Genomic DNA, 19,028 nt, shown 5'->3' with positions numbered 1-19,028 from the left:
ATATGTGTGTCTCTATGATAGAGATATATATATACACTCACCGGCCACTTTATTAGGTACACCGTGCTAGTAACGGGTTGGACCCCCTTTTGCCTTCAGAACTGCCTCAATTCTTCGTGGCATAGATTCAACAAGGTGCTGGAAGCATTCCTCAGAGATTTTGGTCCATATTGACATGATGGCATCACACAGTTGCCGCAGATTTGTCGGCTGCACATCCCAAAGATGCTCCATACAAGGCAGGATGGATCCATGCTTTCATGTTGTTTACGCCAAATTCTGACCCTACCATCCGAATGTCGCAGCAGAAATCGAGACTCATCAGACCAAGCAACGTTTTTCCAATCTTCTACTGTCCAATTTCGATGAGCTTGTACAAATTGTAGCCTCAGTTTCCTGTTCTTAGCTGAAAGGAGTGGTACCCGGTGTGGTCTTCTGCTGCTGTAGCCCATCTGCCTCAAAGTTCGACGCACTGTGCGTTCAGAGATGCTCTTAGGCCTACCTTGGTTGTAGCGGGTGGCGATTTGAGTCACTGTTGCCTTTCTATCAGCTCGAACCAGTCTGCCCATTCTCCTCTGACCTCTGGCATCAACAAGGCATTTCCGCCCACAGAACTGCCGCTCACTGGATTTTTTTTCTTTTTCGGACCATTCTCTGTAAACCCTAGAGATGGTTGTGCGTGAAAATCCCAGTAGATCAGCAGTTTCTGAAATACTCAGACCAGCCCTTCTGGCACCAACAACCATGCCACGTTCAAAGGCACTCAAATCACCTTTCTTCCCCATACTGATGCTCGGTTTGAACTGCAGGAGATTGTCTTGACCATGTCTACATGCCTAAATGCACTGAGTTGCCGCCATGTGATTGGCTGATTAGAAATTAAGTGTTAACAAGAAGTTGGACAGGTGTACCTAATAAAGTGGCCGGTGAGTGTATATATATATATATATATATACGAAACCCGACTTTGGAGCTAAGATCGTGTACCGCCGACCCGATCCCAGAGTGGGATCGGGTCGGGTTTCACGAAACCCGACTTTGCTAAAAGTCGGCGACTTTTGATAAGTGCCGATCTGTTTTGCTCAACCCTAATAATAAGTTCTACAATTGTATGTGTTAAAAAAATGTTCCTGTGCGGCGATAATCTTATAAATGTGCCCCTGCTATGTACCTTGTAATGGCTGAGTCTGAAAGGGAAAGGGACAGGGCCTTATCATACCAGCTTACAAACAAACAGACAGTGAAATGTTTTGCCTCACAAAAAGAATCAGCTGTGATCCTGTGTTGTCCTGTCTGTATACTCTCTTTTGCAATTTCCCCTGCCCAGGATCTGTGGTATAGTCAGACCATGTCCCTGTACGGTCAGACACAGCCATTACACAGTACACAGCAAGGGCACATTTATAAGATTATCTCCGCATAGGAACATTTTTATTTTTATTTTTTTTTTTCACATCTGAATAAAAATATAAAAGTATAATAGTAAGTTTAATAAGTAAAGATTTATTAATTAAAATGTACTTTGTTCATAGGAAAACACCTTTAACTTTGGAAATTTTATAAAGAACATAAGTGACAAAATTTTCAATTTTTTGGGGTTTCTATGGACCAGTGACTAGAGATGAGCGGTGTTCGAGTCGAACTGTTCGCCAATTTCAAATTCGAGCTGTTTTGGGCGGTGTTCGAGTCGTTCGACGAACCCGAACAATTTGCTTAAAATTCGGCTGTTCGATTTTCTGTTCGTTCACCAAAAGCCCAGCTTGATTTGCACATTAAAACCGTTTATCATTGTTAATGGACTGTTTCAGTGTATAGTGGACGGGGGGGGAGGGGGGCGCGGGGGATAGATCTGTGCTGAATTAACGCCAATCTCCATTTTTTTTTTCTTTCCCGCATTTACAGAGGGGCGGTGCAGTCTCTTAGCCTATCAGAAGGGCACACACACACAGCAATGTGCATGTGATGCAGACAAGCAGGGGCATGTGTCATTGGCTGTGTATCTCACATGTCACTCCTTGCCCAATGAGAACCAGCCATTTGCCCCGTCGTCACCATTTCCTCGCTGCTGCAGCTTAGTGTTAGACGGCACCACTGCAGCTTAGTGTTAGACTGCACCGCTGCTGCTGTGGGCGCTATACAGTCAGAGAGTCTTTTTTTGCCAGCGAATGTTCTGAGAGATAGGTTTAGGGAGTCGGGAGTTGGGACTAGTTGTAATATTAGCCCTTTTCAGGGTAGGTTACAGCAGTTCATAGCACTGTTTGCCAGGCAGGTCTGAGCCAGTGCTGTGCAAGTGTTAGTCACAGCATTTGGTGTAATCTAGCTCAGCCAATCCTTTTGGGCTAGTAGCATTGTCCGATAGTCATCTGAGTAGCCCGCCTGTGAAGCTAGCTACACCGCCTGTGTATCTCAATTTTTACTGCATCTAACCCAGTAAATCGTTTTGGGCTTAGTAGCAGTGTCTGCACGTCAGCAGAGTAGCCCGCCTGTGAAACAAACTATACCGCCTGTGTATCTCTATTTTCACTGCATCTAATCCAGTTGATAGTTTTGGGCCTAGGAGCAGTGTCTGCACGTCAGCAGAGTAGCCCGCCTGTGAAACAAACTACACCGCCTGTGTATCTCTATTTTCACTGCATCTAATCCAGTTGATAGTTTGGGGCCTAGTACCACAGTTTGGCCACTCAGTTCTGCTCGGTTTTCATCCATCGGTTGTTATGCCAACAACTTCAGATACAGAGTTTCCAATTAAGCACTAAAATGAGTGGCAAAAGGCCTGCTGCTGGTGGAAAGGGGAATAGGCATGTTGGAAAGGGAAAAAAAGGTTGTGTCCGTGGGGTAGGTGGTAAAGCAACAGTAACATCTGCAGAAGAAAGACCATCTTCCAGCCAAAGTAAGATGTCTACTTGTTTTCATGGACAATCTGATATGATCCCTTTCTAACGACCATCGCTACAAGCATCGCCAAAAATTCCAAATGAAGCACAAAAACAGCAGGTGCTTGAACGGATATCAAGTGCTCGTTCAAGTGGGCTCTCCTCCATGTCAACTTTAACATCACAACTACTCCAGTCCTCAGAGTTGTCACCCCAATCGCACTTGCTTCCTCACAGCTCCCAAGTCTCCAGCTGCCCGTCTGAGCATGGAGTAGCACACATGGTTGAGTCTAGAGCTGTTTACGCATACTATAGCCTGGGAATCAGAGGTCTGCTCCAGAGCTTCTGTGAATCCAGACGAGGAAATGATCTGCACTGATGCCCAGAATCTTTTTGAGTCGGATCCAGGCCCAGATGAAGAAGGTTCTGAGCATAATGTAGACCCTCGTTCCCAAACTGTAACTCCTGTTGGTGGAGACAATGAGGAAGATGATGATGAGACTGAGATACCTGATTGGAACGAAAACTTGACTTTTTGGTCAGGGCAGGAAGAGGTTGGCTCTGAGGACGACGGGTGTGAGAACACACAGGATGATGATGACGAGGTTGCAGACCCCACTTACTGTCAACCCCCAGTCCGCCAGTCCATGAGGTCAGCAGAGGAGGTGGAGGAGGATGCTAGTGACAAGTCTGACAACGAGGTAACGGTGCGCCTTCCTGGACAGAGACGGAGTACTGGAAGCACGTCAACAACTGCATCCTCAACCCCAATTGTGCCTCAGACCAGAAGTCGTGGTGGCTCTTCAGGTCGCACAGGCTCTAAGCCTTGCATAGCCTGGGCATTTTTTGACATCGCAAAGGATGACCCAACTCATGTTGTCTGTAAGATTTGTCAACAAAATCTCAGTAGAGGCCAAAAAATCACTAGCTTGAGTACTTCATGCATGAACCGTCACATGGATATGAGGCATAAGTTGTAGTGGGAAGCTCACTGTGCTACAATGCGGCCTAGTGGGCCGGGTCAACTACCATGTGCTCCATCAAGTGCATCCGCGTCCTCTTCATCCTCTGTGACTGTGGAGACAGCAGTCGCACATGGTTTTGGAAGCAGACCTTCCACCTCTTTACCCGCAACAGCCAGTGTGATTGGCAGGTCGTCAGGACATTTGCAAGTGGAAACACCTGCTGGTGTTGAGCGCTCTCCGACATCGACACCACATTTTGATGAAGGCAACATAATATCTCCGCCTGCACCTTCCTCACAGACCAGCAGTTTGCCGGGGACACTCTACTCAACTCCGTCTAAGCACGGCAGCCAGCCCTCAGTCCCTCAGATGTGGACAAGTAAAAGACCATTTCCTCCTAGCCATGACAAAGCTAAGAGGTTGAATTTCTCCATCTGCAAGCTGTTGGCTACAGAAATGCTGTCTTTCCGCCTGGTGGACACAGAGGATTTTCGAGACCTTATGTCCGTCGGTGCCCCAGTACCAGATGCCCAGTCGCCGCTACTTCTCAAACAAAGCTGTGCCTGGGCTACACCAGCATGTCGCACACAACATCACCGCTTCCTTGAGAAACTCTGTGTGTGACAGGGTGCATTTCACCACAGACACTTGGATGAGTAGACATGGACAGGGGCGTTACATGTCGGTGACTGGGCACTGGGTAACTACGGCGACATCAGGAGAAGGGGCTGCTGTCCAAGTCTTGCCGTCCCCACGAGTTGCTCGTCGATCCTCTTTATCTAGAAGTTCCTCCACTGCTTCTGCCTCCTCAACCTCCTCTCGGTCCTCCACCTGCACCCAAAGCCTGTCTGGTAATGCCACCCGCGTTGTAACTAGGCAGAAGGAATCCTGCACACCTCCTCACTATGCTGTCACCAGGGCTCAACGGCATCAGGCAGTGTTTACATTGAAATGTCTGGGAAATGCGAGTCACACAGCTGAGTTGTGGTAAGCTCTGGAGACTGAGTTCCATCAATGGTTGTCTCCACTCAACCTGCAGCCAGGGAAGGCCGTGTGCGACAATGCTGCAAACCTGGGTGCGGCCCTTCGCCGGGGCAATGTCACACACGTGCCTTGTATGGCCCACGTTTGAACCTGGTTGTCCAGCAATTTTTATCCCACTATCCCGGACTAGATGGGCTTCTGCAGAGGGCACGGTCGCTGTGTGCTCACTTCCGCCGTTCGCATCCCACAGCTCGACGACTTGAATCTCTACAGAAGTCGTTGGGCCTGCCAGTTTACCTGCTGAAATGCGATGTGCCCACACGGTGGAATTCAACTCTGCACATGTTGCAGCGACTGTGGCAGCACCGACGAGCCCTGGTGCAATACGTTATGACGTATAGCCTGGGCCAACGAGATCAAGAGGTGGGGCAAATCACGCTGCAGGAGTGGTCTCAGATCAGGGACCTATGCACCCTTCTGCACAGTTTTGAAATAGCAACGAAGATGTTTAGTGCGGACGATGCCATTATCAGCATGACCATTCCGGTGAATTACATGCTGGAGCACACCTTACACAGTGTTCGGGGTCAGGTGGTGGAACAAGAGGAGGAGGAGGAGGAACAGGAGGAGTCGTATGCGGAAGGGATCATATCTCCAAGGTCAAGAAGGTTGGCAGCACCAAGGCGGCTGGCATTGGAGGCTGGGGGAGAGGGATTACCGAGGGCGCATGGTAGCAGCCAAACTGTTGAGGAAGGTGCAGGAGGAACTGGCGCTGGGCATGGAAGACTCATCAGATGAGGGAGACCTTGATCAAATTTCTGTTGTGAGAGGTTGGGGGGAGAGGGCAGACGATGGAAGCATGATTCTCACCTCGCCACCACCAAGACTACAAGGACTTGGTCCTCCTGGATGCTCAAGACACATGAGTGCCTTCTTGCTGCACTACCTGCAACATGACCCTCGGATTGTCAGAATCCTAAGTAATGCCGACTACTGGGTTGCCACACTCTTAGATCCCCGGTACAAAAGCAAATTTGGCGAAATAATTCCTGCCATAGAAAGGGATTCACGCATGCAGGAGTATCAGCAGAGACTGTTACAGAATCTAACATCTGCTTTTCCACAAAACACCAGTGGTGCACGTAGTGAATCTCTGAGTTCTAACTTGCCAACCGTGGGACTATCGAGTCATCACTCAAACCGTAACAGTAACATCGTATCTGGTGGTAACAGCAATTTTTTCCAATCGTTTAAAGATTTTTTTTAGACCATCCTTTGCAAGGCCACAGGAGACAAGAAGTCAGATGCATAGCCAACGCCTAGAGAGGATGGTACAGGAGTATCTCCAAGTTAACATCGATGCCAAGACTGTGGAACTGGACCCTTGCTCAATTTGAGCTTCCAATCTTGAAAAATGGCCAGAGCTCGCCACTAATGCCTTGGAGATCTTGTCGTGCCCCGAAACAAGCGTTCTCTCTAAACGTGTGTTCAGCGCTGCTGGTGGTGTGCTGACAGATAAGCGCACGCGGCTGTCCAGTGACAATGTAGACAGACTAACGTTCATCAAGATGAACAAATCCTGGATCCGCAAGGACTTTTCTACCCCTGTGTCATCTTGGGGAGACTAAAAGCTTGATGATTTTTGAAAATCACCTCACCAACCGTTTAAAAAAAACTCTGGCGAAATTTATGCCACGTAAGTGGTGTCTGTGGCCGAATTTTTGGAAAAAATGGAGACTCTGATTTAGTCTCCTTGCTGAGTTTTACATGACGTTGCCATTGTCAATTCCAGGTGGGTGGTGTTGTCTGCAGAGTTGTTTACTCATACTATGTATAATAAATTTTGGCACTCAACATGTCAACTGAAAGGATTTTATATAAAATCTTTTCAGTTGACAAGTTGAGTGTCAAAATTTATTATACTTAGTCTCTGGTGTGGGAACCTTCTTTTGAGCACCACCACAGCTGTGCCACGATATACTTTGATATGTTTACTCATACTATGACCTGGGATTCAGAGGTCTGCTCCAAAGCTTCAGTGTCTGCCAGTCAGCAGAGTAGCCCAGCCACCCACCGCCTGTTTACCTAAGTACTATTTTTAACAGCATCTGGCCCAGGAAATCCTTCGGGGCCTAGTAGAATTTGGTGCTACTCAGCAGCATACTTCACCCATGAAGCAAGCTACACCGCCTGTTTACCTAACTACTGTTTTGTAACGGCATCTAGCCCAGGAAATCCTTTTGGACCTAGTAGAATTTAGTGCTACTCAGCAGCGTACCCCAACCATGAAGCAAGCTACATCGCCTGTTGATATAATTACTAATTTTTAACTGATCTAGCCCAGGAAATCGTTTTGTACCTAATAGCATTTTGTGCTACTCAGCAGAGTACCCCACCTATGAACCAAGCTACACCGCCTGTTTACCTAACTACTATTTTTTAATGCATTTGGCCAAGGAAATCTTTTTGGGCCTAGTAGCAATTTCTGCTACTCAGCAGAGTACCCCACCCATGAAGCAAGCTACACCGCCTTCTTTCTTTCTCAATCTAACCCCTCGGTTCTGGGGTGTCCACTCTCCCTCCAGCTCTCTCCTTCTCACAGGTGGACTACGCGTGTTTTCACACTGTGGCGAATCTTTTGGGCCCAGGCATAAGTCGTCGTCGAGGTAATGGATAATATGTGCCGCCTTACAAACGTCCATGACAACACATTTGAGGAAGCAACTAAACGCCTCAAATAGCGAGCAGGATATGGAGCACCCCATGGGCAAACAGCGATCTATGTAGTATGCTCCTTCACAGAAGCAGCCCAATGGGAGGACACTATTCGGAGGCACAGGTAGTAACCGGAACGCCCCCTCAATGTCTGTTTTGGCCATTAGGGTGCCCCTTCCCAACTTCTTGACCCACCTGATTGCCTCGTCAAAGGAGGTACAGTACATAGTACTGTACTTGGTTCTGCTTCGATGTTGTCGTTTACTGACCTGCCCCATGGATATGACAAATGGAGGATTATAATAGTCTGAATGTATTGGGTTCATTTTTTGGCACAACTCCCAACGGGGGTACCACTACGTCTTCTAAGGAAAGTGTTCTGAATGGACCCGCCACCATTCTACCTAAAGATATTACTTTTTTTTTTTTTGTCAAGACGTCTGGGTGTTGGTAGAGTGAGTTTAGATTTTTACTCCAGCCTTTCTTAACTTTAGAAGGGCATGACATGCCTATATCTGTGTCTCCTCCTCCTTTTACTCCTCCACCTCTTTTCTTTTCGCATGACTATGTGTAGTTGTGACTTTTCCATGTGTTTGTTGTGTCTTCTGAGAAGTTTGTCAGCTTTTGTTTTCTATGTGTTTTCCATGTGTTTGTGTTTGCCTGCCATTGGTTTCATGGGGTTCGACGGTGTTCGTCGAACAGTTCGGCAAACATCTCCCTGTTCGACGAACCGAACCAGAACACTAGGGAGGTGGCTCACCTCTACCAGTGACTTGACAAAATGGCAAAACAGGCAAATTGATTTTATCACCCAAATCCTGACCAGATCTGATCACGAGGCCATTTATCATTGAGATGCAGTATTGAATCAGTCTCCCCCCTTCCTTCACAGTTGGTATGTCCCACAGTAGGGAATCTCACTACATTTTGGACTCAATCTGGGAAATAAAAGTATAACATAAGTCTTTGTACTACTGAGAAAAATCATCTAGTTTGGAAATTACATATACTGTATTTGTTTACTGATTGAGGAGTCTCAAACGTGAGGTCACGGAACTCACTCCCCGCAGCGTCTATCGCTCCTCCCGGAACAGGACCATCAGAAGGGATAGAACTGAAGTCACCCACTAGTTTCTTGCTTTACTGCTCCCTCTGAAGAGCTATTGGATCCTAGGTGATGGACGCTGTGGAAGAAATGAGTGCTGCCCCCACAATCTGCTTCTAACTCCAGTGGCATTGCTTCTGTGAAAGAAGACATCGTCAGGGGTGGAGATAGAAGCAGTGAGTGACACCAGCATCACCCCGCAGTTTCTAGCACCGCCCTCAAACAAGTACACTATGTTCCAAATTATTATGCAAATGATATTTTTCTCGGATTTTTCCTAAATGGTCGGTCCAAATGACAGTCAGTCTAATAAAAGTCATCACCCTTTAGAGTATACATCGAATTTTATTGAAGAAACTGTCATATGTTTTTTTTTTACCGTCCTGTATTTTGTATAATATGTCATGATGTGGTGCGACTTCTCTTTGGTTGTATTTACTGTACACTTTGCTATGTCATGGGATGTATGTAACTTAACCTGTCTCCTTCCCCCAATACTTGCAGCCCTGAGCTATAATGTAATTAAGCTTTGTCAACACCACTAGGGAAGGAATAGCCATTCTTCCTCACAGCAGGTGGCTAGTCAAATGCACAGACTGGATAGACTAAGCGGAGCAGACCAGTCTAGAATCTTCTGGTGGACCCAACCATTGAATATAAGGTGTGACCCCTACCCCCTTCATGGGCAGATCCCAGGAGCTCAGACAATCCATTCTTATTTTTGAGATCAGATGTGAGTTGACCCTTTAAGGAGAAGGAGTGGGGATTCTTAGCCGAGGCAAGACCCCACGTCCATCTGTGACTGTGGAAGCGAATGGGGCGAGACTTGAGCTGAGGACATATCTCGTCGTTCGTGGGATTGTTTTGGGATCCCTTGGACTCGTGTGGACTATTGCTTTGTTAGCTGGCACAAGGATTATCGGGAGGTGCCCCGAACCTGTTCCGTTGGACTAATCATCCCTTGGCCTGTTGTCCCTTCTTGCTCTGCCATACACCCCGTCACAGAAACCTCCCAATAATAACAGTATAATCTCCAAAATGAATAAAACCTCAAAATGCACTGTTCCAAATTATTAGGCACAGTAGAATTTCTAGACATTTGATATGTTTTAAAGAACTGAAAATGCTCATTTGTGGAATTTGCAGCATTAAGAGGTCACATTCACTGAACAAAAAAGCTATTTAACTCCAAAACATCCTAACAGGCCAAGTTACATGTTAACATAGGAACCTTTCTTTGATATCACCTTCACAATTCTTGCATCCATTGAACTTATGAGTTTTTGGAGAGTTTCTGCTTGTATTTCTTTGCATGAAGTCAGAGTAGCCTCCCAGAGCTGCTGTTTTGATGTAAACTGCCTCCCACCCTCATAGATCTTTTGCTTGATGATACTCCAAAGGTTCTCTATAGGGTTGAGGACAGGGGAAGATGGTGGCCACACCATGAGTTTATCTCCTTTTATGCCCATAGCAGCCAATGACTCAGAGGTATTCTTTGCAGCATGAGATGGTGCATGGTCATGCATGAAGATGATTTTGCTCCTGAAGGCACATTTCTGCTTTTTATACCATGGAAGAAAGTTGTTAGTCAGAAACTCTATATACTTTGCAGAGATCATTTTCACATCTTCAAGAACCTTAAAGGGCCCTAGCAGCTGTTACCCCATGATTCCATCCCAAAAAATGACTCCTCCACATCCTTGCTGACGTTGCAGCCTTGTTGGTACATGGTGGCCATCCACCAATCATCCACTACTCCATCCATCTGGACCATCCAGGGTTGCTCGACACTCATCAGTAAACAAGACTGTTTGAAAATTAGTCTTCATGTATGTCTGGGCCCACTACAACCGTTTCTGCTTGTGAACACTGTTTAGGGGTGGCAGAATAGTTGGTTTATGAACCAAAGCAAGCCTTTGAAGGATCCTACACCTTGAGGTTCGAGGGACTCCAGAGGCATCAGCGGCTTCAAGTATCTGTTTGCTGGTTTGTAATGGCTTTTTAGCAGCTGCTCTCTTTATCCGATGAACTTGCCTGGCAGAAACCTTCCTCATTATGCCTTCATCAACACGAACACGACTGTGCTCAGATTCAGCCACAAATCTCTTAACAGTAAGATGATCACGCTTAAATTTTCAAGAAATATCTAATGTTTTCATCCCTTGACCAAGGCATGCACTATTTGGTGCTTTTCGGCAGCAGAGAGATCCTTTTTCTTTCCCGTTACTTGAAAACTGTGGCCTGCTTAATAATGTGGATCATCATTTTTAAGTAGTTTTCCTTTAATTAGAATCACCTGGAAAACTAATTATAACATGTGTTTAAGATTGATTTCAGTGATCCATTGAGCCCTGAGACACAATGCCATCCATGAGTTTATTTGAAAAACAAAACAATTAAATCGTTTTGACACTTAAATCCAATTTGCATAATAACTTGGAACACAGTGTAGTCATCAGGAAGTGGTGACAGAAGCAGTGAGTGACACTGGCATCATCCCACAGTTTCTAGCACCGCCCTCAAACAAGTGGTCATCAGGAAGTGGTGGTATAAGCAGGGAGTGACACTGGCATCACCCCACAGCTTCTAGCATCGCCGTCAAACAAGTGGATATCAGGAAGTGGTGATCGAAGCAGGGAGTGACACTGGCATCACCCCACAGCTTCTAGCATTGCCGTCAAACAAGTGGATATCAGGAAGTGGTGATCTAAGCAGGGAGTGATACCGGCATCATCAACCAGCTTCTAGCATCGCCCTCAAGCAAATAGTCAACAGGAAGTGGTGAGAGAAGCAATGAGTGACACCAGCATCACCCACAGCTTCTAGCAAGGCCCTCAAACAGTCAACAGGAATTGGTGACAGAAGCAATGAGTGACATCGGCATCACCCCACAGCTTCTATCATCGCCCTCAATCAAATAGTCATCAGGAAGTGGTGATAGAAGAAATGAGTGACACCAGCATCATCGCCCCGACGATTTGTTTGAGAGCGGTGCTAGAAGCTGTGGGGCAGCGCTGGTGTCACTCACTGCTCATATCTCAGCCCACTGGCTATGTCTTCTTTCACAGAAGCTAAGGAGGTGGCAGAGATAAAAGAGAAGTATTGGCATTTGACTCACATCTTCCACAGCGTCCATCACCCAAGATGCAGCACATCATCAGAGTAGGCGGCAATGCAAGAAACTAGTGAGTAGCCGCAGCGCTGCCCCCTATGAAGTCCTGCTCCAGGAGCAGAGATGAACGCTGCAGGAAGTCAGTGTAGCCGCGGCTTCCTGGGATGTCACGTTTGGGACTCCTTTCAAAAAAAACTTCACAGGTAGTACAGTAAAAAAAAATATATACATTTAGGGATTAAGTATATAGGGAGAAGTGTAGAGTACTGCGTAATAAAGAATTACAAGTGATAGTTAGAAAACACATTTTGACTAAGTTCACACTTTTTGCGTTTTTGCTGTGTTTGTTTATGCTAATTGTCATCTACATTTGACAGTACCAACTAGGTCTATGAGATTTCAGAAGTCTCATGCACACAGCTTGGCTTATTTGTCATCAGTATTTTGTGCTTACTTGGTTGTTTGGACATTGAGCAAGTGGAAAAAACTCATGGAAAAAACACACTAAAACCTGCATTTTTGTAGCAGCTTCTTTCCTGCCAAGCATTCAGAAAAAAAAATGCGGCAAAACTACCTAATGTGAACTTAGCCTTTAGGTGCCTACCCACCTACTTTAAAGGGACCGCATGTTGTCCATGCAGTCTTGAGTTATAGACAGCCTATAAAAAAAAAGCTAAGCAGAATTATATAGGATTGTTGGGAAAGATTCAGTTTAAAGGCTCATTCAGATGTCCATGCATTTCGTCTGGATGAGCCGCGGCCAGCCTGTGCTTGGACTGATTGCCATGGGCGTCTAATGTCCCTCAACTTGTATTTTATTCACTGAAATCCCTGACGTCTGTATGCGAGTCCAGTGCGGGTCTTACTAGTGGTGGACAGCTGTCACTGCATGCACAGTCAGGGAAGACTGTCAATTAATAGTAGGACCACCCACTGGACTCATGCATACAAACACCAAGGATTTCAAAGAATAAAATGCAAATTTTACTAAAACTTTTCTTATAAAAACAAATATTAATCTGATCAGCTCCTCCTGCTCTATAACATCCTGCCTGCAGATCAGATACCATTTACATGACAGGCTCCTCTTAACCCCGGTGAGGACTGGTTGACTATCAGATAATTAATTCCCCCTTTTCAATTAGTTCAGCTATAACGGACCAGCAAAGGTTGTGATTGTTTTTGTTACATAAATTATGGTTGTGAATAATCAGATTCTCTCTTTTCCATGTGCCTGAATATTACCCTGTAAAGCGAGTACAATCAGGTGATACAAGGTGTAACTTACATGTAACAGTCCATCTGGGCTTAACTAAGCCAAAATACAGATAGCACGCTGCTTTTTTCAGAAGAAAATCACCCGAGTCCTCACATAACCCAATTCATTTTAATTATACTACTTTCAAATTACATTAAGAGATATTACATTTTGGCTAGTCGACTATCTCCAGCTGCTAAAATGAAGGAATGCAATCATTACAGAGTAAATCAGAAGGATAGAATCGGCGTCGGGCTCCATCCATTCTTTGTATTCTAATATACAAGATCAGTCAGTTTCCAAATAAACAAAATAAATACGGCGGGAAGATAAAACCACGCTATTAACGCTAACGGGATGCCTACCTTCACAGTTATTTCATTTTTAATATTTTTCCTTTCTTTAACACAAAACCCATTACGACTAAACGCGTTCATAAAACATATGTGCTATAATGGGGTTTTTAGTTCCTGCTGGGTTTTTAAGCTGCATTACACGGGGCTCTTTAATTGACTAAAATGGCTCCTTTGCATTAACTCAGCATCCGCGGCCTCCATTCGAGGACAGAAGGAGCTTGTAAAAAGGAACGTTTATCAATAGAAAACAAAAGCAATAAGAAGAAGAATTATAATACAACAGATCAAATAAAAGAAAAAAGAAGGAAGCATCACCAGAAAAAAATAAAATCTATATATCATAGGGGATGCCATGTTCTGTTAGTTGGTGGGGTCCAGGTCATAGACCCCACTGTTTAGGCAAAACACAGCTGCGAAGTGCACAGGCCCTGTCTGAGGTGCACACACAGAGCAGTGAGGACATAGGGGCTTAGTACTGAGCCGGACATCACAGACAAAACACCATGGCAGCACAAACGCACAACAGGGGCATCTCACGTAACGGTGTGAATGGCGTCCTACACCAGCCTGTGTGTCACCCCACGGATGGCTGATGGGTTAGTCATAGGTTGCTTCATCAGTATTTGGCACCTGTGCTGCCCCCCGCCTTTATCATGGGGGTCTGCTGCATCCTTTTGTGTATTTGTGTTTGGACATGATATTGCAAGTATGGCTGCTAATGTTTTTTATGTCTTATTGATTTTTGTCCTTTTTTTCAGTGATCAATTGAGGTCTCCGCACTAGTGACGAGCAAGTATACTCGTGTTTTCCTGAGCACGCTCGGGTGGTCTCCGAGTATTTGTGACTGCTCAGAGATTTAGTTTTCGGTGCCTCAGCTGCATGATTTGCGACTGCTGGACAGCCTGAATACATGTGGGGGTTGCCTGTTTGTTAGGCAATCCCCACATGTACTCAGGCTGGCTAGCAGCTGTAAATCATGCAGCTGCATCCACAAAAACTAAATCTCCAAGCAGTCACAAATACTTGGAGACCACCCGAGCATGCTCAGGAAAACCTGAGTAAGGCTGTGTGCACAATTTCAGGATTTTTCGTTTTTTTTTTTTTTTTTTTGCTATAAAAACGCAGTAAAACTGTGAAAAAAACCGCATACATTAAGCATCCTAGTATTAGAATGCAATCCGCAATTTTTGTGCACATGTTGCGTTTTTTCCACGGCGGAATCGCATTCAGGATAAAAAACGCAGCATGTTCATTCTTTGTGCGGAATTGCAGGGATTCCGCACACATAGGAATGCACTGATCCGCGTACTTTCCGCATGTGGCTATGCCCACCATGCGGGAAGTAAGCGGATCATGTGTGGTTGGTACCCAGGATGGAGGAGAGGAGACTCTCCTCCAGGCTCTGGGAACCATATAATTGTTAAAAAAAAATATTCAAATAAAAAAATCATGATATTCTCAACTTCCGGCGTCCCTGGCAGTCTTCCCGCTCCTCGCGATGCTTCAGCTCCCAATAAAGCATTGCGAAAATGACTCTGGAAGGTGCTGCGGAATATGATGATGCTATTTTACAATATCCGATTTTATGGACTACATACTAACCTAAGGAGATCCAATCTTCCAGTGCACGGATGTCCTGACTTTAAACTGTTTTGTTTGTATTAGCGAAGAATCAGCTGCGCAGGGACTTTGCCGGTGAGAGCAGTCTACCATGTTTATTTCTTCAAAACTGGCACAAAGAACAGTAACATCAGAAAACTATCCCTATCAAAAAGAACAGGGACTAGCAGAACATTGTAATGTAGATTCATGCCTGTCACTGGAGGAAGCCGATAGTTCATCACATTCTCCCTCCGGATAGTGGGAACACACAGATCTCCTGGCGTAATATAACCGTTACACTCACTTTATACAACGCAGCAACATACAGACACGATCAGAGAGAAATGGTAGAAAGGAATATGAGCCCTTTCGCAATCCATACTAACACTCATGAAAGACTTTCCGAACAATGCTATCTGGTCCATTACTTTTTATGTAATTACTGTAAAACTATACAGTGAAGTACTCTTTTTCTACATTTTTTAGGATTTATTGTAATTTTCCTTGTACAGCACCATTAATTTTACAGCGCATTACAGACATCATGATCACTGTCCCCAATGGGGCATCTACATTCCTTATCAGTATGTCTTTGGAGTGTGGGAGGAAACCGGAGAACCAGAAGGAAAAAAACATGGGGAGAAGATAAAAAAGAAATCCTTGTAGATGTTGCCCGTGGTGAGATTTGAACCAAGGACCCAGATCTGCAGCAGTGCTAACCACTGAGCCACCATGCTGCCATGAGTTACTGCTGGCAGCAGGATAAAGACTTACCACCTACATGAGCCCCAAATGTCTACATTCCCTTAGCAGATTACATTAGGAGCTCAAAAATACCCAGCTTTAGAGTCACGTTTTGATGGTAAGAACAGTGTCTGGAAGGTAAGCGATACATATGGTAGATCAAAGGGTTACTCACTTCTGCACAGCCCCTTGCTTAGTCTCCCCTCACCTGCATCTTGACATGACAACATACACTGCACAGAAGGCTGTTAGGCTACGTTCACATTTGCGGTCAGCGCCGCAGCGTCGGGCGCCGCAGCGGCGCCGCATGCGTCATGCGCCCCTATATTTAACATGGGGGCGCATGGACATGCGTTGTGCTGCGTTTTGCGCCGCATGGCCGCAAGCGTTGGACGCAAGAAACGCATCAAGTTGCATTTTTTTTGTGTCCAACTTTTGGCCAAAAACGACGCATGCGGCGCAAAACGCAGCGTTTTAGCGTGCGTTTTGCCGCATTTTTGTTTGCGTTGTGCGCTGCGGCGCTGACGCTGCGGCGCACAACGCAAATGTGAACGTAGCCTTACACAGTGTGCCAGGGAATGATTACAGCCACTAACGCTGCACCTCTCCAGTGACTGGAAGTGAGCAGCTGCAGGGAGAATAATACCTTGTCTCCTCCCTGAAGCTGTCACTCCAGGAAATCTGCCAGGCATGGTGTAAAGGGAGTTTCCTCGTTCAGGAAAGTAGACACCTAACACTGTAAAATACTTATAACAAAGAGAGAAGATGCTCTCCCCGAGGATAGAGCTGGCTCCTTCCGCTGCTTGGGTCTGGGCGGTTTGGGTGCAGCAGTTATTTTCCACTTTATTTTTAGCGGAAAACCAGTTTAAAACAATATTTACCTGCAGATTGCTACCGTATCTGCAGGTAAATTGCATTTTTAGGCGACAAGTTACTTTTGATCACATAAGGACAGACCAATTTTTTGGAGCTTCCACTTTTATCTCACATTCTTCTAAGAGCTATAGCTTTCTAACTATTTTGTCAACATAAATGTATGAGGGCTTGGATTTTTTTTTCATTTTTAAGACCACCATTCATTTTACCATATAATGTGCTAAAGAAAAAAAAAAATTCTAATATTTTTTTTTTTTTTTTTTTTTGGGGGGGGGTTGCTTTTCAGCACTTATTGCCTGGTAAAAATCACTAGGTAAAATGATTCTCCTGGTCGGTTTAAAATAGTGGCTTCTACCGCCATTCTCCAAGACCCGCATCGCCATTCTCCAAGACCCGCACCTTTTTTATTCTTCTATAGCTTGACCTGCGTGACGGTTTATTTTTTATACATCAAAGTGACATATATCGGTAACATTTTGGGGTACGTATGTTTATACCGCATTTTTGAGATGAATTATGGCAACCAAAAAAGGAATAAAAAACCAACTCTGCTGTTTTGATTTCATTTTCCATCTCAACATATGATAAATATTTTTACATTTTATTGGCCCAGTCAATTATGAATGCAGCAATATCAAATGTGTATTTATTTATTTTTTTATTCATTTTTTTTACATTTCGCTATTTTCATTTCATTTGGGTAAAAGCGGAGCGTTATCAACCTTTTTTTTTAAAATTCATCTAATTAGCTGACTTGGTAGGGCATACAATACACTAAAATACCACAACACAACAGTGACTTGTGTGAATATTATTTGCATGTTTTCAGCTTTACTTTATAAGTAACCTTCTGATATATGGTTATTAGCCCAAGTGCCCTCGTTGACCACTGACCACTCTATTCCAGGTCCTGACAACTCCTTTCCAGCCCTAGGCCTCTACGCGCGTTTCGCAAATATCTTCATCACCTCACTTCTAATTACCAGTAAGCAACTGCATAGTTCCCTTTGTATCATTGTGGCGCCGGTTTGGCTTCCTATAATAACAGCACTATTTAGCACTTTACTGTATCATTGTGTACATTTAGTATACGGTTATTTTGGGAAGCATTATTATAATTAGTGGCTACATTAGATACCGCTAGGCATACTTTAGCCTTAACTTTGTATGGCGATTTATAGATTTTTTTAGACCACATATACGGCTCATTATATTTTGAGATATTTGTTCCTGAATTACTTATTTACTGGCTGTGTACAGTCTATTGTGGATTCCTCAGTACTCCTGCTTTGGTAGATTTTATTCCGTATAATTTTTATTCTATATGTATTCTGATTGAAATAAAAATAATTTTTGATATACAATACTCTTTATCCTCCTTATCTTAATTGATTTTTGAGGGACTGTTAGTATTACACCCATAGACTTGTAGAGGTGCACATGATCTGAATCCTGGAGCCACTCAAATCGTCATGAGAAAAACAATCGCCGATCTGCGCGGCCCCACGGCATAACATTAGGCTGAGTGCTACCTGATAGCGTTATACGCCAGTGCGAGCGTACCCTTAATCAACACCTCTGACAGCTCTGGCATTTTAGGGCTGCATTCATGTGTTGCCAAATCATCGTCATACAGCATCATTTTTTTTTTGCTTCAATTAACAAAATTGGGGCAAACGTGGCGCAGTTTTACCACAATTTCTCAACATGTGAACACAGCCTATAACATTCAGCAGGACACGCTCAAGTTTCCGCTCACTCGGATCCAGCACACAGAGTTAATCTGCATTTTCTTGGCCAGTTTGATTGCCTTAAAAAAAAAGAAGAAGAAATGCAGTGTTTTAACATGAATTGTGTATTTGACCTTCAGTCTTTTTCATGTAGGAGCTGAAAGGGCCTGGAGCAGTGCGTAACCTGTAGCAAAGTTGGGAAATTACGAGTATAATGAGAATATATATAGGAATCTCCGTGTCCTACTTTGCGGCCATCACACGGATCTTTAATTCTTTTTCTTTTTTAGTGCCATTATATAAAATCTTCAGCTGAACAATAGCATAGAGATGAAACTAGGTGAAGAAACACTTCTAGCTGACATACTCAAATACTGCGCCTCCCTTAAAATAACCAAAATTTAACACAAACTTGAACCATGGAAATCCAGCACAGTCTAGAAAAATAATTCACTCACCATCATTTTTTCAAAGAGCGCCAAGATTTCTTTATCTGACAGCTGCTTGTGAGGAAAGTCCTCATACTCTGAAGACGTGGACCAGTCGCTGCCAGTGCTGGAGCTCTTCGCTAAATGCAAATTAGGCCGATCTTTTCTGCTTCCAGGGATTCGAATGCTGGCAAATCTATCCAACTGCAAAGAAATGAAGATCTGATTAATTGCTGCAAACAGAAGGAAAATACCTCAATGCATGAATTTAGGAAATAAA

General features: G+C 44.5%; 1 protein-coding gene across 3 annotated transcripts in view; it reads right to left on the bottom strand.

The window, feature by feature from the left end:
- The window catches only part of DIAPH3 (diaphanous related formin 3), a 766,072-nt gene that overhangs the window by 611,862 nt on the left and 135,182 nt on the right, over positions 1–19,028 (bottom strand). For all 3 annotated transcript variants that reach the window (XM_077297277.1, XM_077297278.1, XM_077297276.1), the window contains one exon: positions 18,779–18,952. In XM_077297277.1, the coding sequence (XP_077153392.1) occupies positions 18,779–18,952 (174 nt within the window). The remainder of the gene's footprint in view (positions 1–18,778; positions 18,953–19,028) is intronic.

This window comes from Ranitomeya variabilis, chromosome 3, assembly GCF_051348905.1.
Source record: "Ranitomeya variabilis isolate aRanVar5 chromosome 3, aRanVar5.hap1, whole genome shotgun sequence".
NCBI classification, from domain to species: Eukaryota; Metazoa; Chordata; class Amphibia; order Anura; family Dendrobatidae; genus Ranitomeya; species Ranitomeya variabilis.
This window is presented reverse-complemented; position numbering and strand designations above follow the sequence as displayed.